This window comes from Ooceraea biroi, chromosome 9, assembly GCF_003672135.1.
Source record: "Ooceraea biroi isolate clonal line C1 chromosome 9, Obir_v5.4, whole genome shotgun sequence".
NCBI classification, from domain to species: Eukaryota; Metazoa; Arthropoda; class Insecta; order Hymenoptera; family Formicidae; genus Ooceraea; species Ooceraea biroi.
In genome coordinates, this window is record NC_039514.1 from 10,003,793 (window position 1) to 10,028,121 (window position 24,329).

General features: G+C 50.2%; 1 protein-coding gene across 1 annotated transcript; it reads left to right on the forward strand.

Moving 5' to 3' along the window:
* The first annotated feature begins 7,660 nt into the window (after nucleotides 1–7,660).
* Nucleotides 7,661–15,611, forward strand: LOC105284731 (cilia- and flagella-associated protein 43). The gene is made up of 8 exons (XM_020033372.2): nucleotides 7,661–7,683; nucleotides 8,628–9,223; nucleotides 9,471–10,221; nucleotides 10,762–11,425; nucleotides 11,690–12,482; nucleotides 12,809–13,095; nucleotides 13,476–13,901; nucleotides 14,202–15,611. The coding sequence occupies exons 1-8, from the start codon at nucleotides 7,661–7,663 to the stop codon at nucleotides 15,609–15,611; spliced, it is 4,950 nt and encodes a 1,649-aa protein (XP_019888931.2).
* The last annotated feature ends 8,718 nt before the right edge of the window (nucleotides 15,612–24,329 follow it).

Here is a 24,329-nt window from a genome sequence, read left to right on the forward strand (position 1 = left end):
TTCCTCGCCTCTACGACGCGATCATAGGTCGAGTGAAGTGTCACCAGAACTCTTCAGTTCAGCGAATCAGCTCGCGTCGCGCCACGTATTTTCCCCCACTTGAGAGCGGAGACACTTGTATTGGATTTCGTCGCCATGCTGTGCTTTCGTCTCCTCGACTCAGGATGTCGTTGTCCCCTGTCCCCACCATAGCGTGACACCGGCGACAGCCGGGATTGGTCGGCTGTGGGGACAGGGGCGTGGTACACCTCCATCGCGTCTTTCGATAATTATATGGCTCTGCAGCTCGAATTGGTCCGCGTCTGCCTTGCGTTTCACGTTATCGTGAACTTACAAAATTTGGACATTTACGGTGCGCTGCTCTCTGAAGCGAAAATGACCGATCGCAGACGTTTCGGTGCTGGAAACACGAGACGCCACGAGATTCGAGCTCGCGAATTTTGTGTCCCGCGTTTTTTCATGCCGTACAAAGTTGAAGACGCTGCTTTCAATGGAGCTTATTCGTCGTTTTGCCGCCGCGGATTTTGAAAGGAGCGAGGGCACATCGCGCCAGACTTGCGTGCGTTAAATTGGCTATCCGTTGCTAATAGGCGTTGTTCGCTGCAAACGTCCGTTCGCTTCTTTATTTATCGTGCGCCCTCCCCTATTTAGGGAATACCTTATTTGTGTTGCAGAACTATATTAGCGCGCGATACAAAAGCGCACAATTTAAACGTATCGTCTCGATATTCCGTAACGTCATGACGGAATATCGGCACGTCGTTTATGGGGTAGTTTCACGGATCAGTATAGCTGAGTTTCTCCATATCCTTTATAAGTAAATTGTAGATATATTTCCGATATTTTTTATATGTATTATGCGTTACATATTTATGCTCCCAATGTACATAACAATGCAATAACAATCACTTTAATCCGTATCCGTGCAATGTATATAGTGCCGAGATTTTATAAATTAAAGACCGCTTATAATCCCTGACAGGAGCTGTCTCGAGATAAACAATCCGTTTAACAACTAAATAGATAACCAGCGAAAAATGGAGAACCGAGCTCGACTCGGCGCAGTCGGGTGTTCGCGATTTACAATGTGGCACCGATACGCTCATCGCCGCGGCCGAGCATGTACCGAGGGGTCCGATCGGCGTACGGCGGCAGGGTACGGCGGGGAACAGGGAGCGAGACGGGGGCCAGCAGCAGGGGCGTGTTGAAAATACTCTCACGGCGAGCGAGGCCAACGCGGACCCCGTGTGCCGTGTCGCGGGATAATTGGGACACCGTGTATTATCGCTTGCGTGCCATATACGCGGTGCGCGGTGTGTGATTGGATAGGCGGAGATGGGTCGCGCGAGATAGCTGACCCTTAACTAAAGTGGAAGGGCCGGGGACCGGGGAGGAGACGGGAGGATGGCGAGGGGAGAAGTAAAGAGGGGTTGGGGGAGGGGAGAGTATATCTCGGAGGACCATCTTCTCCTCCATCTGCAGCGGCGTTACCTATCTACGTCACGGTTGATGCATGGCGTGGGCGTTCCTGCGTCCGTATACTCAGGGGTTCTCATTTAATTATCCAAGCCAACCCCGCCGCGTGCCCCCCTCCGCCATCCCCCCTAGATGTGCAACGTGAAATTCGCTTCCAATCTCGAAGGACGAGAGTTTCCAGTCTATTTAGATGGATAAAATTCAACTGCAAAGCTAGATCCGTCAATATGATGGGATACGTGTAACTCAATTCTGTGTACATTGGTACCGGGTGATCATTCGTACACCGCGGCTACCGATTTCCGGTAAGAGGTTTCAATATTCCCGACGCCATCTCTATCGATGTGGATCTCACGAAGGTGTTAAATCGGATTTCTCACTCGACGATCGTCTTCTCAGTGATTCAGAGCGATGAGATTTCCGAGTTACCTCTGCCCCGATACGTTAGATGTGTGCTGGAATTGGGACCCGCTTATCTGTTCTGATACCCTGTCTAATCGATAACCGTTATTGACCTGGCACGGCCAGTGTCGTTCTCTTGGACGAACAAAGATGAGCAGGATGCCATTCACGAGACCTTCGCCTCTTGGTTTCCAAATTCGTCATGTAGTTCATGCCACCTGGGAAGGCAGCGTATATTAATCCTGTACTTGGAACGCATCGTATTAATTACTATTATCTCCTCAATTATCGTTGATAGCATTAATCTATCATGCCTGGTAAATTGTCGGAATTACAAAATGGAAAGTTTATTATTATTCACGAGTACGCGATTTGCGCGATCGCCACTTCAACGCAGTTGACGTCGCAATGAAGACACGTCCATCGTGTCCATCCAGAAATAATTATCCATGCGTCCCAACGTTTTCTGCGAGGTCAAGAATTTTCAGCTTCAACTGTAATCATCCCCTCCGTCCTCCCGTTCAACAGCCGCCACTACACGTATCTGCCTTCGATTATAAATCACAACGTTCGGCGGGGCCTTTTGACGACCGCGATCGTACACCTACACCCCGCGAGGGGTACAATGCGCCGATCGCCTTGGACACAGACGTCCATCTACGTGTATATGTGCGCGCGTGATCATCCCCCTATCTCCGCGGTGGCGGGCACGGGCAGTCGGTGCCCTGTACGCACGCACATACGTCGGATGTATACGGGGGCGGCAGGGAGAGGGTGGCGGGACGAGAGTCCTCATTAACTGGTTATTAATAGCTCGGCCGGCTCATATTAATGACAGACGCATCTGCTTCTTATATATCTACCTGGCGTGCACATACGCCGGACCTCCTCCCTCGTTCGCCCCCTCGCTCCTCGTCCTCTCTCTCTCTCTTTCTCTCTGTCTCTCATCGAATACTCGACATTTTTAGCGCTGCTCGAGTGCGCGAGCTTTGATCGTCTATCTTGTTAAGTTCGCGCTCTCCGCCACTAAACTACAAGATTACCGCCGCCGACGCGCGCAGTTGTAGGTAACGAACGCGAGTACCATTTTCCTCTCGGATCTGGATGATCGGTGGGTTGCGGATAAAGGAAGGTGCACAAATCTCGAAATTATCAGATGCATTAGTTTGTTTTCTTTTTAAAAATTTTCGCTTTATTCTCACAATATGTAAAAAATAGTTCAATCATCATAGTGACTTGCTCTAGGATTTTAATATGAATGCTATAAAATCGTAAAAGATCGGGAATAAATTTAAATTTCAAGTCAATTTTCTAGTAACAAAAGAAAACTCTATTAGAAAATGCTATTAGGTCTAATGCATATTATGAAGAACACTAATATCATTTTCAACAATCCCATTTTCCAGCTCACTACGATCTACCTACGCGCGTAAGTGATTAGCTTCACGCTTCGAGGACTCGTCATCATCATCGTCCGCTGCCGGTGCGGTACGGTACGTGATAAATCGCGGCGTCCGCGCGGCGACGTTCAGTAGCCCCTGACGGGGCCGCGTTCCCCAATTTAAGCGGTATTCAAGGCGACACAAAGGGCCCGGTAGCTCATATGTCATCGTGCGGGCCGCAGTCTACGACGGCCGCCGCTTCTTTTGTTGGATGATGGCGGCCGTGGTCGCAGCATCCACGGCGGGATAGATCGGCGTGGACACTTAAGCGCGCGGCAATGCTCGCCGTGCTGGGCGAGAGGCGCAAAGAAGGCGCGAGCGAACGCTAATTGATGTTACTGACTTGGAGTGACCCGGCGAGAGTGTCGACGCGTCGTGTGTGGTCCGCGCGGCGAGCAAAGAATCTCGCAAAGAATCCGCCGCGAAATCCAAGCTCGAGCGCACTTGAGTCTTTAAATAATTCATGCATTTGGTGCGAAAGATGATTCAGGGGTGTCGCAGTTATTTCTTCTCTTTTTCTTCTCTTCGATTTGTATTTCTGTATCTGTTCAGGCCTAAACGCGCAGACGGGACCCGCTGGCGTCCAAATGACCACGCGCGCGCCGGTGCGAGCGATGAAATCAGCTTCTATTCGAGCTACGAATCTACGACGGACGAACGCAGCTGTCGGCGAGGACGGTAGAAGACGAAAGCCGGCAGCTAGCCGAATCTAGGCGAGGGCTGTCATTATCCCCGACGGGCCCCCGCGGGACGAGCCCCCGATGCGCGCCGCGTGTAATTCGACGTTTAGCGACTTAAACGTTCGTCTGCGCGATCAGCGCGACGCGCCTATAATCTACGCGCGCGTTCCTGACCGTTGATGCGGGGACGAGGGGCCACCCCGTGCGTGCGCGTAGCGCACGCACGTTCTCCCGAAACGCAGCTGTCTGCCTCGGCTGGTCCGAGTGGATTCTGTCCTCCTCTGTCCTCCTCCGCCATCCTCGCGCGTCCTCGTCTTTCTTCTACGCCTCCCCCGGCGGTGTGCCGGCGCTATCGTCGGCGCAAATCAGGATCCCGAGTATCTATTCGTAATGGGAGTAGCATTTTGGTCGTGTTCGTCAGACTCCCCTCTCGGATGGAAATGGAAATCAAATTACTGGGCTAGGTGCACCAACCAGCGACCGGTCTACCGCGAGTGAATGACCATTGAATCCACGCTTACCTCCCCGAAACGACGCGGAATCGATCCGAATGGCTTGCCGGTGGCTAGGCGGGTATGCTACATGCTATGGAAGTTTTCAACTGTAACGATGTTGTCGCAAGTTTAATCCTTCAGAAAGCTGCGGCTTCCTGACGTTATTCGGATGCGAATTAATGCAGAGACGCACTTGTCGGTTTAGTAGCGAATAGCTGTAGATATTAGAAACTTTGTGCAATGATTTTATAATCACTGAAAAATAATTAAGGTTCTCTTCGTAAGTTATTTTGAAGTCGTGTAGTTGATCAATGTACGTGATCCGTCGAAAAATTTTCTCAACGTTCGCGCTTTGATCTCTTCGCAAACCTTTACGTAAACATACATTATTTTTTGAAGATTGACTTTAATAGCTTCATTTCATTTCGCAGAATCATCCGAATAATCTCTTGATGGCGTTCTGAGTGCATGGTAGGTATGTCGGAGAGCCTCCTCAAAAAGCCTCCAGTCCCATGGACAAGCGCCAGTTCCCTTTCACATCGCTCCTGTTCGCTGAAAGTAATCGTGGCGCCTGCGAATTTACCACGACCTCCCCTTGCATCCTTTAGCTTTCCGGAAACTTCCCGGTGAGGTTCGCGTCTCCAAGGTATTCGGGTGAGGTGCAAAAACTCTTTCGGGGCCCCGTGAGAGACCTCGGTGGCGACCGGTCCCGTCAGCGTGCGCTATGGCGTGCGGGGACCTGAGGGAGACCCAGTTCCGTGATCCCTCGCGACCATCCTCTGGCGTGATACCCTTTTTCGACAACGACCATCCTGGAACGGCCTCGGCTCGGTATCACACGCTTCCCCCGGCGCCCCCCGTCCTCTCTACCATTACTCCTCGTCTGCTCTACTCTACCCTCTTCTACCCTACCCCTCTCGATCGCTACGCAGACCTGGGTTCGACGTAAGTGCGAATTCCTCCTTTTTCTCTCGTTTCCTTTCGCTTGGGCGGACGTGATTACTGGGAGGCCGAGGAGTTCTAAGCTGCTGCTGCCCGTTTCTCCGGAGCACGGATATCTTTGCGGAGGAGGGGAAGGAGGAGGAGAAGACGAGGAACGAGAGAAGAAGAAGAAGAAGAAGAAGAAGAAGAGAAACAGAAGGAGAAGGTGGTTGTTGTGCGATGCTACGGGGTGGAAGAGCGAGAAGGACCGCGGACCAGGGTGGGAGGGGGGAGGACGCGTAGAGGAGGAGAAGATCGCGGCAGCGATCGGCGGAGGGACGGGGGTGTACGAGAGCAGAGGTTACTTTTAATGTCTCGCGTCACGCAGCCCAAGGCACCGTGAGCCTCGCCTCGTCCTCCTTACTAATTTGGCGCCAATTTCCAAGCAACCTCCCGAGCAAAAACTAACCGAACCATATACCGCTCTCTCTACTGCCTATCTCTCTCTTTCTCGCTCTCCTCTCCCCCCTCCCCCACCGCGGTACACGTACACGTGTACCGTGCACTTGGACGCGAGGCCCTGATTAAATGCTACTCCGCCGCGTTTCGAGTTGTTTCCTCTCTTGCTCTTAGCGTCTTCTCGCGGTCCACCTTCTCCTCCTCCTCCTCCTCCTGGAGGAGGTTTAATCTCCTCTTCTCTCTCGCGACGGTCGCCGAGGGTCTCTCCTCTCCATATCTCTTTCTTGCTCCCCGTCTCTCGGCGGCGTGCGTTTCCCACACTGCACGAGCGATGTGATACCGAGACGTGGCGGTTGCTCGTCGCGCAGCACGTGTGCGTGCCGGCCACGGGATGCACGCAGATATGATGGCGCCCTTTGGCCGCGCCGCTTTCCGCCACGCGGGGGGACCGTCATTTTTCTCCGCCGCCGTCCCTCGGCGCCGCGCGCGCGTCTTCCCCGGGAGTCGGTGCTCGGAATCGCGAGGCGGAATGTTAAACGACGTCCACCAGGATATGGGGTGTTCACTATGGACTGCACGCGGGATGCCTTCATCATTGGCGGAATTGAGACAAAAATAAAAAACTGGGAAATGGATTCGTCCGAGGATTATGATAATTAACAACGAATATGATTTCAGTTTCGTCCCTTTAGATGAGGTGACTTAGGGGTTCTCCGAGTCATAACAGACTCTTCTTCAACGTGGTCTTCAACGCAAGCTGCAATTCCGTTGCCACCCTGGTTTCCCACGCGGGCCGGCGGGCTAGGCTCGTCGTTCACGGGCGGCCGTCGATAACGCCGATCGTGGCCGGGTGGTTATGCAAATACAGATCTCAGCGGGCGTCGCTTTAATGGCGAGGCGACGGCGAGCGACGCCGCGAGGCCAAGCGAGCGTCGTCTCTTTGGCCTTCAGTGGATACGCGCGAGGAATACGAAGTCAGGCGGTCCCGAGGCAAGCAGTCAGTCAGTCAGTCAGTCAGAGTGCCGTTCATAGAGGGTTTCGGAAGGGCAGTCGAGACCAGGTCGAACAGGAGAGAGAGAGGGAGAGAAAGAAAGAACGATTGAAGAGGGAGAGTGAGTGGAGGACGCTTGGCAGGCATCCACGGGCAGTATATCACGTGGCAAGGATAAGTTTTTGATCGGGCTTCGCTATACGGATGACTCCCTGCTGGTTGACCTCATCACGCCACGCTATGGGGGTCTTTATAAAGCACCATCGACTGCGCGTATCCTAATCACCTTTTGTCTTAAGCCTGCCAAACTCTTTTCCCCGGAGCAAGAGAGCGGCGCGTTGACTGCTATACTTCTCCTCCGTCGAACGATGATCTTGATGTTCGTCGCCATCGCAAAATGCTCGAGAAGAAAGTGCACCCTTCGGTATCCGCGAAATACGAAACTGAGGTTTAGGGGATGATTATAATATGAAACAGGTGCGTAGTCACCTATATGGCGAATAAAACATCGCGTTAACGTGCATAAAACTTCATCTTTTCACGCTTGTTTAATTTCTTTTAAATTGCGCCTTTGGCAGCCTGAATTTTTTTGCAGGCGTCTGAAGGAACGAGTTTGAAGTGCTTTCACCATTGAGGTGCACGGTTATCGAGTCGAATCGATAAAGCATAAATGCTCCTCTTCTTTTCGTGGAGATAAATCTACCTTCCGTCAGAATCCTTCAGAGTACAGTTAGATAATAAGCATGACGGATGCTGTCGGAGAATAGTTGTCACTAGTTGTATTCAGCAGAGACAATGGAGGCGCAACAGTTAAACAGGTAATTCTCGGCTGAATGCTCCCCGCTTCGTCGTTACTTAATAACATGAGTACCTTGACGAGATGAATGGACGTCATAAATCTCATCGCCTTTAAAACACGTTGCTCGCTACTGACATGTTTTGTGTGTGAGAGCTCTTTTATTAATTTCATAAAATGTGCTATGATATAATGTCGTCACAGTCATTGTTACGCTTCACTGCACAGGAACTGAATTCCATTTAAATCTTTGACTATCTATTAAAATTATTATTAAATACGATATTTAATATTCATAATTAACACGAAAAACTTGGCGTTAAAAATATCTGATTATATCTTTTTAATATATAAAAAACGGGATTTATTCCAACGTTAATCCTGTAAGTGACCATCGAGTTTTCGGGTTTTTACATTGTTGCCATCACAATAGAGAACAATGGAAAGTTTTAACCCCATAGAAAATTAGTTTGGAATATTGCCGTAATTTGGCGTAAGAAGTTCTCTGGTCGACACGGCGGCTTCGAATAACCTGCCTCAAAAGATTTGGTTAAAAATATATATTAATTAGAGAAACTTAAGAATTTATCGGAAATGAAAAATATAGAAGATGTTCAAACCAATATCGAATAATCAAATCGAAATGGATATATCGAAAATAATAGGAACGTGAATTCGGCTTTTACAAACATACAGAAAATAACACACGAATTAAAATCAGACATGTCGACTGATTTAATATATTTCTATTAACGTTAATTATTCATCACCAACATTTACCATTTATAATTATCCTATTTATTCTTCGCAATTTATTAATCTCATTTTATAGCAAACATAACTAAAAGGAAGCTAGCAGGTCTTGTTCGTTCATATATTCGTCTTTTGTTTCCGGCTTCTCAGCTATCGTCATTGCAGTTGCAAATTCATTAACATTTTCTTCAGGTTATTTTATCTTATTGTTAGCCAATATCGCCACGACAGGATCTCTTATGATATGAATCGAGCAATTACCAGAACACCATGTTGGGTACGTGGTGGCAAAGTCGAAGAGATAATCTGGATCGGCAAAGATGTACTGGCTTGGTGCAGCAGCCTGTACATCGTGTTCTTCCACGTGGTGAAGCGGCAAGAGACCCTGCGATGGTGCTGGAACAATGGGACCGGCGACGGGGCCCGTTGCGTGTCCGGTCACGTGTCCGCACCGGTATTCGCGTTCGCCGAGCGCTCTCTGAACCCGCGGATTCTCGTCCACGTGTACCCGTCGATGGCGAAGGTCAGCGAGTGCCCCCCGGCATGTGAGAGTGGTTACTTGGCGATCGCGTTCACGCCTCACGAATATCTCGTGTCGCTGGGCTCGTACCCGAGTTTCCCTCTGATCGTGTGGTGCTGGAGAACGGGCGGGAAGATCGCGATCGTCGACACGCCGGTGCGCGACGAGGTCGGCCAGAGAATCAAGATTACGCCGTCCGGTCGCACGGTGATCGGTCAAATAGGCAAGACCTGCGGCCACCTGCTCACCTGGGAGCTCGACGTCGTCGGCGAGCTCGTCATCTTGAAAGGCACATGATTCTTGCTTCTTGTTTAGCGAGTTATTCTAGTCCGAATCGATCATTGTTTTTTATAGATAGGCAAATTGATAAAAATTTTTTCACATAATAACTATAATTAAGATGTAATTAAGCTATGATTAAGGCGCATCAAGTATCATTTTGAACGAAAGGCGGTGCGCGCAACGGGACGACGCCTGACGTGTCTCCCGCCTGTCTGCCGGAGGATTTTAAAAACGCGCGTATTTCCGTCGCGAAGATCACGAGGTGCGGCTGCCGCGGGAGGCTCACGCCTACGGAATCGACTGGTGTCCCGGGATGAGCGAACCCCTGTTGGCCATTACGGATCGAGAGGGGCACATCTATCTGAGCAACTATGACGGCAGCGATGTGCGACGCGTCGTCCTCTCGCAGCGTTGTGGCGTCTGCGAGGAGATCGAGATGCCGGCCGTCTGTTGGTTCCGCGGTGGGATCATCCTCAGGACTACGTTCTGCCAGATACGCTACTTCCGCCGGAAGCCACGGACCGACACCTGGCACAAAGAGTGGTACGTCAAGTCGATTTACAAGCCTCACATCCTGGTCGCGCATCCCGTCAGGAGCGACTGGCTCTTCTACTACACTCTGGAAGGATACCTGATGCAAATAGTGTTCCCCGGGGAGGCCACCGCCACCCCAGTGATCTACAGGCACCTGCACTGCGGCGGCACGTATCGCTTCGTCGACTTTGTGCGTCCTTGGTGCCATCATCTTGTAGTAACGGATGATCTGAAGAACCTGACTGTCCTTGAGAGCTATGGAGGTAGCGAGGTCGCTAAGATGGAGCTCGACATGGAAGGCGTCATGTCGGCTCAAGCATTGCATCCGGATGACCCGCTGATCGTCGTAGTCAGTGATCAGGGTGAGATGATACTCGTGGGGATTACTGATCCGGAGAAACCGACAATCCTAGCGCGGTTCCGGCTGCAGCGCAAACCTTTAGACATCGTGAAATTCTCGCAATCCGGCAGGTAATGCAATAACTTTTTGAGACTTGTAATTATTTTAAATAATATGAAAATATCGTTAATGAAGATAGAGACCATTTTTACTTAACTTTTGTCCTCGTCTTGTACGTCCACAGAATCTATAAAGTTATTAAGTATAGTTTTAAATAAACGCAAAATCTGATTGTTTGGCCAAAAGGCGGAGCGTGCTATCGAGCACGCTAACGTAACGCAAATTAAGGCCAAAGGCTTCCGGCCATCTCAGCTACTTTCTTCCTGCTGGGTGTGGCGGCTGACCGAGCGAGCAGTGTGTCGAGAATCGTGGGAGTTCTGCGCCGCGGTCGCTCGTCACCTTTCGCGAGCGTGATTTTCCATCAGCAACGTGACCGTCGATTTTCCACGTTCCGTTCTCATAAACGTGCGGCCGACGGCGGTCCACAGCTCCTCCAAAGAACCCTCTGAACGCTCGTTTGCCCGCCCAGCTACGCGGCGATTTCGTGATGAACGCGCGCCGCTCCGGACGGATTACACACCGCTCGACAGCCGATTTATTGTCGCCGGTAGATTCGTGATCGCTGCGCACAAGGAGACGGGCAATTGCTATTGCATAAATGTACGCCGCGACAAGCCATGGGGAGTGATCGCCCAGGTACAGACCAGAAGGCGGCTGGCCGATGTGATGCTGCACGACGATGGGACCGAACGTCGCGGCCATCTGAAAGTACTCGCTCTTTTCGTCAAGTACGAATGGTGCTCAGCGGTGGGACAGGAGATCTTCGTCTACGACGTGTCGCGATCGGATCGTCCGGTTATCGACGAGGCTGATGATGTGTCCATCACACTGCCTGCTCTCTTTCGCGATCTTTGCCACGCGCCCGGCGATGCATCCCGGCTGCTGATAGGCTCGCCCTATCTTAAACGACAGCTGCATGTGCTCAGGTTACAGCGCGATTTTAAAAACGCCGACCTGGTGGATGCGATGCTGACCGGTCACCACGTGCATCTCGCTCGCATCTTCACTGATCGCCGCTGGATCGTCACGTGCGCCTACGATGGTTTAGTGATCGTTCGTGACGAGACGGTAAGCAGGGTCGTCATCGTGATGCCGGCGCATCATAGGTTGGACTCAGGTAGCACAAAAGCGATCATCAATCGCGAAGGTGATATGATAGTCGCACTTGGTCACGATGGCTCCCTCGTTGCCGTGCGCGTCCGCGCAAACAGGAAGGTACGTTCATAATACATGATTGATTTTTTCATAAGTAATTATTGTAACTAATGCCTTTTATGTACAATAATTATGTTCTATGTACTGAATAGGACATTTAGTTTTTAATTCCCGAAATAATTGTAATTCTTGAATTCAATACTTTCTTAAGTTCTTTTAACTCTTGAATTTGAATTTTAAATAATTACATTTGACTTCTGAATTTCTTCTCTTCGCTTCATTTGCTTTGTCAATAATTTCGATGACAATTTCTGTCGCTTGCAGAAAATCGAAGCATCGTCCCCCACGATCGAGATTGAGAGTGTGTATCGAGTGGATCATGGCTATTACCAGAAACAGAGGCAGGAGATACTCGCCGATTACGCTTCTCTAGATCCGGCTATTCGGGATTCCTTGACTCGCGCTAAGCAAGAGCTCCCAGTCTCGGATAAAACCTGGGAGGAATGGCAGCAAGATTTGCAACTGCAGCGAGAAGAGAAGATGTACGCCACGCAGAAGGCCGCCATCATGAGAGACTTGGCGGCCTTGAAGGATACTGTAAAACGTCTCCTCGATGTTAACGAGACCCTTCCAGAGATAGAACGACTGCCGGTATCGGCGTTCGATCTGGACCGGGTCGGCCGCGATCAGAAGCTCAAAGCGGCCAAGGATGAGCGCGAGGAAGTTCGCATGGAGCTCGAGTGTCTGTGCGAATCGATGGACGGCGTGGCTGCATGGATCAAGAGTACTTTCTGGGACACGCAAGTCGTGCTGGGTCGCTCTATATTTTCGTTCTCTGGAGATACCGAGGTGACGAATTACCCGGCGCTCGAGGAGGACCCATACTTCAAGGATCACCTGCAATGGGCGCAATTTAACCGGGACGCAGAGCGCGCCATCATCCGCGGCGACACGTTCCAGTCGTGGCGCGCGTACACGGACGAACAGCTACGGATGGAGCTGAGCAAACCTGTCACGGTGTACCGTGAGGATGAGAAACGCAGAATGGATGTGCTCTTGGAGGAAGAGGAACGTGAGGTCGATCCTGAAGAGTTGGCGGAGCTGCGGGCGCTCGATGGTACTTGGTTTTCCTTCTTTTCTTGATAAATTCTGAAACGCTGGATTTGAATCTCGCTGCATCGTGATGAAACTTTGATTTTGATTAATCTGCTGTGTTTATATTTCGTGCGCTTGTATTTCTTTAAGTTATCAAAAATTTTTTAAGAAGTAAAATAATAGAAATTATCTTGGATTTTGCGATCTCCTTCCCAGAAAATTATACACAAACTTGTAAAAGTTGGATATTTAAAATAATCGCAAGGTTGAAGCTGCAATTTCGTTTCGCGAGATGAAATTTGTGTTTCCCAATTTTACCCAATTAAGCCTCGCAACACTGGTCCGCAGGTATGACCACGCATCAGTTCGTCGAGCAATCGCTGCACTATTATCCGCAGATGGACTCTTATGGGTTCGCGCACGCGACGCTGGAGGATCGTTATTTGATGCATGACTGCAACGAGCTGCGTGCATACTTCAACAAGCTCTTCGACGACACGTATGCGGCGAAGGAGCGGGAAATGGCTGCTATACGAGAGAAGAACGAGAAGATACGTCACATAGACTCGGAGCTGAAGCTGATGTTCGGCGAGAATGTTCCGCAGCTTCCCATCGATCCGGAGTGGCATCCCAAGGTAAACGCGAGACACGAACGTCGCTTCCACTTAATAGTCTCAGAAATCTCTGAAATCATCGCGAGTTGATTTTACTAAGAGAAAAACGGAGTAATTTTCTTCGAACTTAAATATACCTCGAACTCGAGAAATCTTTAAATCGTGCTCTCAATGATCTTTACGATATGAAGAGTACAGCGCTGATCCTTCGCGATACTTCGTCGTGAGGATTCTTCACTCTTAATGAGAAACTTAATGAAATTTGTGATACCTGGCGGCGATTAAAATTAATTTTCTCCCCGTTCGTAATTTAATTTTGCGCTATGGACGCCTGATTGGCCTGATTCCCGTAATTGCAAATAATAGCAACTAAATACGCGATGTAAATCGATATCGATCAGGAGAAGGTTGAAAGCATCATCCAAGTAGAGGAGCGCGAGATCAAGGCGAAGCCGTACGTGTCGCCGTCGCAGCAGGAAGTTCTGGAGAAGCAGGCGGAGGAAGCGGAACGTGTTAGACGACAATTGCTGGCTGACGATTTTCGAGAGCGCGCCCTGATGCAGATGATGGACGGCGTGCTGGAGATCCGCTGGGAGGACACTATCAAGGTAGACGTGCGCAAGCCAGCATGCATGTTGGAGAAACAGCCAGAAAAGTACACGGCACAGGACATCGTGGCGGTGAAGAAATACGAGGCGGAAGTGGAGATACTCCGGCAAGAGCGCGAGCGTTACAAAAGGTTGATTGAGGCTGATTATGTAAAAGTCAGCGCGCTTCGGCAGGAAGGCATCGGCAAGTTCGACACCAAAGTGAACGAACTCTTCCAGGTACTCCTCTTATTTTCTGGTCATAATTTTAATTACCGTGAACTCATTAAAAAGATTGCTTTATTTTAATTAATTTAAAAAAAATCTGATTTCACTATAATGTGCATAAATTTCTACAGATGGAGTAATACAAAGTTATGCACGTCCCTTTTAATTTAATCTTAATTTAATTCAATTTTCTTTTCATTTTATTTTTTAATTAAGATTTTTTTAATTAAGATTTATTTGGTAACACGCGTGATTTCTGTAATACTTGACGAGTTTATCAGATTCATCGGAAGAGGAACGCTCGTTTTACAGTTAAAACTGAAGATCGACGCGGCGATAAATCAACTGAAGCTGCGGCACATCCGCGGCCGCTTGCGGAATCTGGAGCGGATCAAGGCGGTGAAGGAGGACGACCAGGTGAAGTGCGAGATATCCGAAAAGCGCCAGCGCGGGACTGTTCTAGAGGAACAAGTACAACAGTTGCACGATGTCTACCAGGATATGCTCGCACAACACGACGCACTCTGCACTCGTGAGAAAACGATCGCGAAGAAGCTTCAGCATGACTTCGCCATACTGTCCAAGAGCAACTTCGAGGTTCTCGAGCGACAATACAAGCGCAGGCCGAAAGTTTCCCTGAAGAACATCGTCGCCTGCGACCTGGTGAATCTCGCGGGTTACCTGGACCAGGTGAAGCCGACCTATCTCCCCGCCGAGTGCATGGACTACCTGAAGATCTTGGATAGTCTCGACGCGAGACCGAACGAATTGCCGCAGTCGATCGACGCGGTTCACTGGAATCACCTGGTCCGCTTGCGGCGCCAGAAGATCGACGTAGAGCTGCGGATTAGGGCGCGGCAGCTGGAGATAGCCGCGCTCGAGCGGACGATCGGCGTGTTCGAGGGGAAGATCGACGCGTGCAAGTCGAGCGTGATCCAGCTCCGCGAACGGCTGAAATGCGCGCGAGAGGCGCGGATAACGCGCGAACAGGATCAGGAGGTGCAGCTGGTGCTGAAGCGGGGCCAGGTGGAGATTGCTATGCAAGGCGAGCGTCGCGACGCCGCGAACGCCGTTCTGATACCGCGCAGCGAGATTCTGAAGCTGAACGAGCACATCCGCGCGGCCGGAGCGCGCAAGCTGGACGCGCTCAAGCGTTTGATCGACTTCCGCCACAAGTTGGCGGCGGCCGAGTGGGAGCATCGCTGCTTGAGGACACGCTACCTGGATCTGGAGGAGGATCTGCGCTTCCTCAAGGACGTCACGGTCACGCGGGACATGAAGATGTACCTGAAGCGGAAGGCGAAGGGCCTGCGTGGCGACAAGACCGCGCTGCAGTTCGAGGAGCAGGTCGAGACCGCAAAGAGTTCCTTGGAGAAGGCGCTCTCCAGAGAGATGAACAAATTGAAGAATATCCAGGAAAAGATCGCTCGTACTAAGAAGAAGAATGCCGAACTCGATCGCGCTATCATGGAGATGAACGTGAAGAGATGGGAGCTGGAGTATGAGCGCGATCTTGATCAAGAAGCGCAGCAAAGCGAAGATACAAAGCGAAGGATGCGATTATTCAGGCAACGAGCTGAGTTGATCAGGAAGGTGCAAGAAAATTATGCCGAATTGTTGACATTGCAGACCGAACATGAGTTGCTGCGAATGCGCACGTATCCCACGTTTGATTACTTCGAGACGCTGAATGATGAGCAAAGTGACAAAGTGTGTCAATGAGATTCCGCGAGCGATGCGAAACTTCCGATTTGACAATCGAAGAATGGCGCTCGAATGGGAAGGAGTTCACTAACTACAAGACGAGGGCGGGTTTTCGCGGTGGAGAAAGTGGAGGACAGAAGGAGTGGGTAAAAATGCAAACTTGGTGCTCACATTTGGATCTTATGGAGTTTCTGGATCGGTATCGTTTCCTTCTTCATTGCGTAATTTAATTAAGCCCGCAGATAATCAGGATATGTGCCTCAGGGAGCCTACTATCGATGCAAGGGATCGGGCAAGTGACACTTGCATTTTTCACTCACACGCATCGGATTCTCTCGTTGGCACTCGCGATCGCGATCGCTGATTTTGCAATCACGCGAGCGCGACGGAGGCCGGGACCCTCTCCTAAACCACGAGCCGCTAAATCACGAGCGATCGAGCGGCGCGGGATTTAATCGGCGACGTTTCACTCCGGGGTCTCACAAAAGGACAAGCGGCAATTTGCACCGGGTCGGCATAAATCACCGGGCGACCCGATCCGGATACATAATGGGCGCCGCGCGGGTTCTCGCGGGATCTACGCTTTCTTTTCGCCCATAAATAACAACGCTAATAGTACACCAGGCTGGTGGATGAATGATGCGGTCACGGGGCGACGTCGGATCGTCGGATCGGCGCGGAGTCGCCAGATCGCCGCGGAGCGGAGCGCGCACGTACGAATCAATTTAATCTGGGAAATTTCCAGATGCCCTTCATCCCTCCACGAAGAGACGTCAGAGCGACGGAAGAAAGAGAAGAAAGAGAAGAAAGTGGAGACTCATTCCGCGACTATTAAACATCGTCGCGGTACTCTCGATCTTCCTCACCGTGCTCTGATCTCTCCCGATCTTCCTTGGATCAGAAGTGTCCACCGGACCCTCGAATTCTCGACGTGACAGCGGACTGTTCGCTGTGTAAAACCGCGCTACGCGACACAGGATAAATATTTTCGTGCTTTAATAGCGATATGATTTTTATTAATGGAGACGATCGCGACGCGCCATTCATCCCTCACCGCCCTTTTCCGCTCGAAAAGCGTGGTAGCCGCGCGCGTACAAGCCGACGAGCGATGTCCGCGGCTGCGGTCGCGATCGATTAATCATCGTTTCGTTCTGTCAAGGAGGCACAATGCCGCCTCAATGTCGTTGTCGTGGAGGAGAATGAAATTGGGATACAGTGGAGAGCCGTACTTGCCGTCTCCTCCATCGGCATAGCTCGTTGCATATCGCGAGATGTGCAAAGAGATGCAAGCGAGTTTATTTTTATTTTTTCAGTTGAGTTTGCTCACCGCAAAAATCCGACCTGCGTTATTACGTGCGAATAACGCTGTGTTATTCAACGACGATAGGTCCGTTTAATCGCGCATTGTTCGCGCGCGTCAACGCTGCACTCCGGCATGCTTTATTGCTTACGCGTGACTAATGTTTAATTGATATTGCAAGGCGTTCAGGAAGGAACGAGAAGTGCCGTGGCTCTATACTCGTGAATAGTAGAATTAATTTCGCTGTAACGTTACGTTGTACCGCGTTGACGTTATAAATAAGAGCGAATAAAAGGATATCTCGCGAGTATCGTGTGCGAATAATATTATACCGCAACCATGTTTGTAATTGGTGTACGATTCGCATTAATATTGCAGATTTCAATATGTTCTTGTGTATTCATAACTAATATTTTATTAATATTTAATCTGTATGCGCGCGATGTATGCGTTGTTAAAACATGGTGTGTTACATGATTGCTAGAAAAATTACAATTTATCAGTATAGTCTCCAAAAGAACCCAATTGCAGGAATGATATAATATTTATTCATATATATTTATATACAAAGAATTATAACACCATATGTCATATTGCTTTACGTTATTTCACGTTCTTCCCTTAATTGTGCAATTGCGATCTTAAATAATCATTACATTTACGAACAAATTTATCGTGTGGTAAATAAGCATGCGTGCGTGCGATGGTCGCGCGAGAAAAGTAAAAAGAAAGCCGCACGTATATTCGGTTCTCCGCAAGATCTATAAAACGAGACGGGGTTCGTTGTTACACGAGGACTATCGACGGTTGCAGTTTGCTGGTAAGACTCGCGAGATAAATTCGTCCGCGTTACGCGCACTCGAAATCAGCGTGAAAGCGCTCGCGTGGAACACGCGCGTTCTCGGACGCCGTGCCGCGCGGTCGAGCTGCGGGTCCGGGCACCACCGCGAAAGAAAAACGGTCGTTATCGGGAGAGCCGACCACTCCACTCAATGCAAATCAAATCGAGAGGGGGTGAGAGCGAGAGAGATAGAAAGCGTGGGAGCAAGGGGGAGGGAATCGTGGAATGCACGAAACGCGTAGTCAAATCAACCGAGTAAAAGCTTCATGAATGTAAAGGACCCTCTGAATGCGAACGCGAGCCAATCTGGTAATGCGTCTTTACCACCTCCGCCCCCGTTGTATCTCATTCGGCGGAGGTGGAAAAAAAGTGCGGGGAGAAGAAAATATCGGCTGGTCGCGTCACGTTGAAACATCAGACAGCATCGTTATATAATAGATGTAGCGTTGAATATCGAGTATGACAGAGGGCGAGTGTAACAACAACGGATTGTTGTACGCGAGTGAAACGTGCAGCTGGACCATCTTCGGCATTTTTAATTTCGTTATTATTCAATTGATTGATCGAATTTTCGCGTAACTAATAGATAGAAGATGCTGTTTCTTATATTGATCTTTTTTCATGTCACGTGTTGAAATGGAATTTCATATCTTGAGATTTGTTAAATAAATGACGATTTATTTAACTATATACTTGCTTTGTTAGTTCGCTCGTTGCTTCGTCATTTCTCTTTCTTTTCTAACATTGAAACAATGAATATAAATAGAACGCGAAAAATATGAGGAGGAATTGAGATTAATAATCATGTTTAGAAATAATAGTTTCATATGTCCTCCGTTTTATTTGAGCCAGGAATTTTGCGTTCTTCAAGAATTACATGTCGTATGGCTGCGACTCTGCGAGGCGTCCCGGTTAGATTTCGCGTAGGAATTTCTGAACTCAACCGGTTAATAATAAGCTTACCGGCACAGAGAAGAGGCGCAGTCAATTATATCGCAGAATGGATTGGACGAATTTCCGCGCGCGCAGCGAACGGAATTGCGAAACGAGTTGACTCTGTCAAAGAACGGGAAGTGTGCAGTGGGTGGAAAAAAATTTTATGTCAACGGTTTTGTGCTCGCGATTTTTCAGAGTTGATAAATTCTTTCAGGGTGCACCGGGAGGGGATGTAACCTCGTATTTGTAACCTCGTCGATGGATATCGCATGATTGACTCTTTTTACGATGCATGACACAGGTACCATCCCGATACCGCAATTCCGGCCTTTGAGCTTATTGAAAACGCCAATTCTGTCGCTGTGAACGCACAAATCATTTTGCGACCAACCAAACTGCACGATTATTCCAATTTTTATCATACGTGGCAAATTGAAATTATTGTATTTCTGCCATTCCACCAATTATCCCATACGTGTCACTACCCACATTATGTACAAAAAACATTCTGTCGCAGAATTCACAAGAAATTCGCTCGTCTATCTTCAAACGATCTGCTGATACCATTACATTTTATTGAACCTCCTTATCACATTTGAACAATTATCAGCGCGCGATTACCCTCATCGGCGTTCACGGGGGATGTGACATTTGCTTCGTGCATTTCGACCACGTGTAAACTCGAGGCGCATCAAGCGAATCTCCCTCTCGTCCTCCACCTCGTTCCTCCGTGATACCGTATAAGGCAAAGCGATTGCGAGACCTCGCGCGAGACAGGCTCGTTGGCGCAATAAAAATTTGACACGATCGTCCACATCGCGGTGGAAGAAAAACGGCCGAACGGACGGTCTGGTGGCGGCGGGGCGATGGCAATTGACAAGGGACGGCTGGGGCACGAGAGGCAAGGGGTTAACATCGGCTGACTTTACGACTCGCGCTACGCGTAGGGCGAAAGGGACGACAGCGAGAAACTCGTTATTATCCGACCGTACTTCTTCGTGGCGTTCAAGAAGAAGACGGCGATGGCAGCGGCGGCGGCGATACTGTGTTCGGCCCCACGGAGGCCCCGGCCGCGGCCACGGGCCACTTTCCGGCCATAAAGAGACAAAGGAGCGCTCGTACCCGCTCTTACCCCACGTAAGGCAGTAAACTCTCATTTTCGCGAAACAAAAAAGGCGCGTGGAAGCGCGACTCGCCAGAGCGCGCGGAATTCCCTCGCGAAGCATCGCCGCGATGCAGGAACCTCGAGCGGTCGTCGTAAACGTGGATCGACCCTCTCAAAAGGGTAAAGGAATATTCGATGATCGCCGAAGAAGAACGTCGATCTGCCTGCTGTTGTCCATTTGCTCGTCCGAATATCAAATTGCTGGACGATTACGAACGGCGAACGCGATGCGAATACGAACATGCGTCATTCTCAGCAGGGTTTTCATCCCTTCGCAAGAATGAAGGCCTGTTTTCGCGATGCTCCGTCGATGTCAAACTAAGAGATAATGCAGAAGGCAGCCGACCGTCGTCTCGCGCGCATTTCCTCGGAACTTCGCTCAGAGAACTCGCGCACGATACATAAGACCGGGAGCACTCTCGTGCCACGCCGGTCCCACGGGTGGACCCCGCCAAAGGCGTGACGTTAATCCTCCATAAGCTGGACGTCTTTCTGCCGTTCCGGCGCGGCGGTTTGCGTATGCACCGACTCGACGTGCGCGAAACTCCCGGCGAATCGGCCGGGACGCCTTAAAACGCCACCCCCTCGTCCGTTTTCGGCGGATTGGACTGAACACTCGCGACGTTCCATCGCCGTGGCACCCAACTCCATGACGGTTAAGTAGCCGAGAAGTACGATCGAACGCATCCTGAAGCACCGATTGTGCGCCGTCATTCCTCGAATTATTATTAATATAAAAGAATAATAAATGTAGAATTAACCGTGTTCACACTCTACCGCTGCCGAAAGGCATGTTTGAGTACTTCGAATAGAATGAATTATTTCTGCACATGCGAAATCAGCGGAAACGAGGTTTCCAAGTGCAAATTTCAACATTCATTGAAGTTACGAATCGAAAAATCGTGCATTATCGGACGATAAAATATTCGATACAATTATGAGCCTGAATCCTGAAAAGCCTACGTTCTCAAGACTCTTGTACGCTGTCTCGCAATCTCAATCTGCAGAGTTCGAAAATCGCGCGATAACGAGTCCCTCGCGAACGGTCGCCCTTCGCGAGGTGAAGCTCGTCGCTGGGGAGGGCCCGGTCGGAGGGCGAGCTTTCGGCTCTCTCGACGCTGGCTGCGCCGAGGACTTGAAATACGACCCCGGTGCTTATTACCATCTTTATTCCACTTTGTAAGTCGGAGCCGCAGAACCGGGGCGCGAAGGGGGAAACGTGGGAGGGGGCGCGACGCCGGGGCTCTCTCGTCGGTCGGACTTTACGATTACGGGACTAATCTCGTTTTAATGACAGGGTCCCACGTGGTCGGCGAATAATGAAGTGTCAAATCGGCCGGGCGCAGTGGGCGTTGTTTTCCACTTTGGGTCCTCGGTAACGCAGAGGGCACACAGGCACGCGGGTACGTGTGTGCGAAGCGGGCCCCCGGCTCCCCTCAGTAATGTATTCCGCGGGCAGATTTTAATTAGCAGCGGGAGGATCTCGCCCTTTACCACCAGCTCCACTGTATCATTATGCTCTGAAACTAACTCCCCCTCCTCCTCTCCGTTGTCCCTCTCCTCTGGTGCGTTCTGGTGTTACCTGTTTCGGAAAACGTCCCGCCAGATGTTCCACGGGGCCCGTCACGCTCGTCATCGTATTTTACATCGACTTTTCGGGACCGCGGCCAATCCGAGAGGCGCCGCAGCGCCCCCGTAAAACCCTCGTGAGGCATATTGTTCCCGAGCGCGCGGGAAAGCGGAGCGGAATCCGTAACATCACCGAGAATTCCGGTGTACCCCAGAGTGTGGGACTCGGGAATAATTGGGCTCTTCACGCGCAGCATATTGTGCGTTTCCGACAATGGCAATTAATTAAAACCTTTGGATGGTTAGTTCGAGTCTCTCAAGATAATTCACCGTTTATATTTGGGTAACACCTACTGCTGATTAATAATAGTCTAGAAATTCACGCGAGAACTCGTTGTTTACTTAGATCATAACACGCGCGGAAAAAGAAATAAAGAGGAACAAAAGTCACGTTACAAATTTTGCTCTATTTTTTGTGTACCAACGTGAACGCGTGGAGATAAAATCTCCGTGCGTGCTTCTTTCTTTTTTTTTTCTATATCGGACACGAGTGACCCGCAGGGCGAGGTGGTAATGAACCCCGTTCGCGTTGTAATAACGCAGATTTCCTCTTCCACGGTGCACCACGCTCGGCGTGAGAGAAGTGGACAAGCAGAAGGTCTTTGCACGTCGTCGCGAGAGTGTCCGCGCGCGATATTTACGATCGGCGGGGGGGAGGGAAGACCGCATTTACCCCCGGGGCGCGGTGCACGCAGTAACAATGCATCGCGCGCGCAGCGCATGCGATTGACTTGCACGCGACGCGTGCGGCGCGACTCTTCTCGCGCGTTCGCAAAAATCGCACGCGTATCTCTCGTCGTGCCACCCTCCCCATCTGCTCTCTCCTTCCCCGATGCATAATGAGTCGCATACTGATGATACCGAGAGGCAATAGCAATGCCGCGCGTTAAACTTCGGTCGCACGCCCGGTGGACGACTGCGCGTGTACGCCGAGTTGCATGGAAATATTTCTGCGCAGGAAACCCGAGATTCTCCCATCCTCGCTTCTCCCTCTATCTCTCTTTTTCTCTTTCTCTCTTCTTTCTCGTTCTTTTAAGGAGGCATACCGTCCGTCTCCCTCGCGTTGGACGCTAATGACCGTCGCCATCGCCGCATATCAGTAATTTCGCTTTTTCGCCGACGGTAATTCCGGGCCCGAGTGATCCACTGTTCACTTGACTAATGCGCGCTATTAGGACGTACCCACACGAACGCCCACCGTTTTTAAAATGCGCCCGGGACCGCGGACGCGGGTGTCTTGTGGTAATTAGCATATTAGCCGTGACTTCGCAAGTGCACCCCGCGAGTGCACTCCGCGACTTCTCGACGTAATAAGTCGCGTCGGATATGACCGCCACATCGCGGTATTAATAATCGCCGATTCTCATTGCCAGTGGCTCGTTAGCGCACGAGAGGAGCGCGTACAGTCATCACTTGTAATGAGAATTGATCCCGCCGATTCATTAAGTTCGCGGATCGCTCACGCGAGTGAGCGGATACGATAGAAGCCTCGAACTCGCGGTACTGTGAGTCTCCTCGAATATGGTAACGGGCGAATGGGTAATCTGATATCTACGATATGACACGAGACAATTATATCATGTACAATCATTATCTGTAATCACATATGAGGATATTATATTATAATTGTTGGGATGTAGAAACGATTCAAATGCAGATGTAGTTTCCAATGACTATGTTCATTCTTCATGTTCGTACAAATTTCGTACGCGTGAAAGCGGAATAACTTCTGAATCGCCATTCTCCGCTTTGTCTGAGAAATTAATATCGAATTGATAGAAAAATCCATGCGTGCGAAGTGAATGGCTCCTCTCTCGGTGGAAATAATGGAAATAATGTGTTCTCCAATTGCAGCTGCGACACTCAGAACAGCGAACGGATCGCTCGTCCGCAGGCGGTTCCACGTTACGTGGAAAGTATGATTATGTGAGGGGGGAACGGGGAACTCATCTTTCCTCCCTTGATCCGATACACGTAGCAGAGATTGGTGGTACTGTGTGTTCGTGTGTCATGATTCAAGACCACATTGAGAAAGAGAGACTGAGGAGACCAATGATTCTCCACCCTCTGGGCTCCGGCTATGGTGCCCCTGTCTTTCTTTGTGCCTCTTGCTCTCCCTTTTCTTGCCCTCATGCTCATACCGATCGTCTCTCGTTTCCACGCGAAATCTCGGCCGCCATTAATTCAGCATCGGCCGACAGGTCACTCGAGTAGAACAGCCCATTACAGATATTACAAACTCGCGTAAGCCCCCTCCCCCCTCCACCTTCCACTGCATCGCCCTCCGTTGACTCCGTCTCGACTCGTATCAAATAATAATTATTGTTGTTTGCTTTGCGGCCTGCATCCGCTGGGCCCTCTTTCCCTCCGTTCATAGCTCACGGTGCTTCAACCCCTTCGACTCCCCGGGCCTCTCTTTGCGCGCCTTTCCGCGCGATGGGTCGCCGGAAAGGGTGACCGGCAATTTGTTTCTAAATTTATTACCGATGACTGATATGCAATGTTGCACTGCGCCGCGGCTCCTCCGTGCTGCGTCAGTGATATCGAATTGGTAATCGACTCCTCGCGCGCGCGGAACCACTGCTCGGTGGTCGCTCGCGGCCCCCTCGGATCTCTTCGTACGGACGCGCGTTGTGGAGGGCCGGCGGGAGCCCGATAAGGGTGCGAACGGACCTGAGTGCATTCGTAATAAATATCGCAGGGACAAGAGAAGGTAGGAACAAGAAGAAGATAGAAACGAAGAGACGAGTAAGGTCCGCAAGAGAATCACGGTGGATATAAGTCGTGGAGAACAAGAGGGCAAGCCTTCCCCGGAAGATCCTCACCGCGCTCGCAGGCGGATCTGCGAGAATTCTCGCACTCACC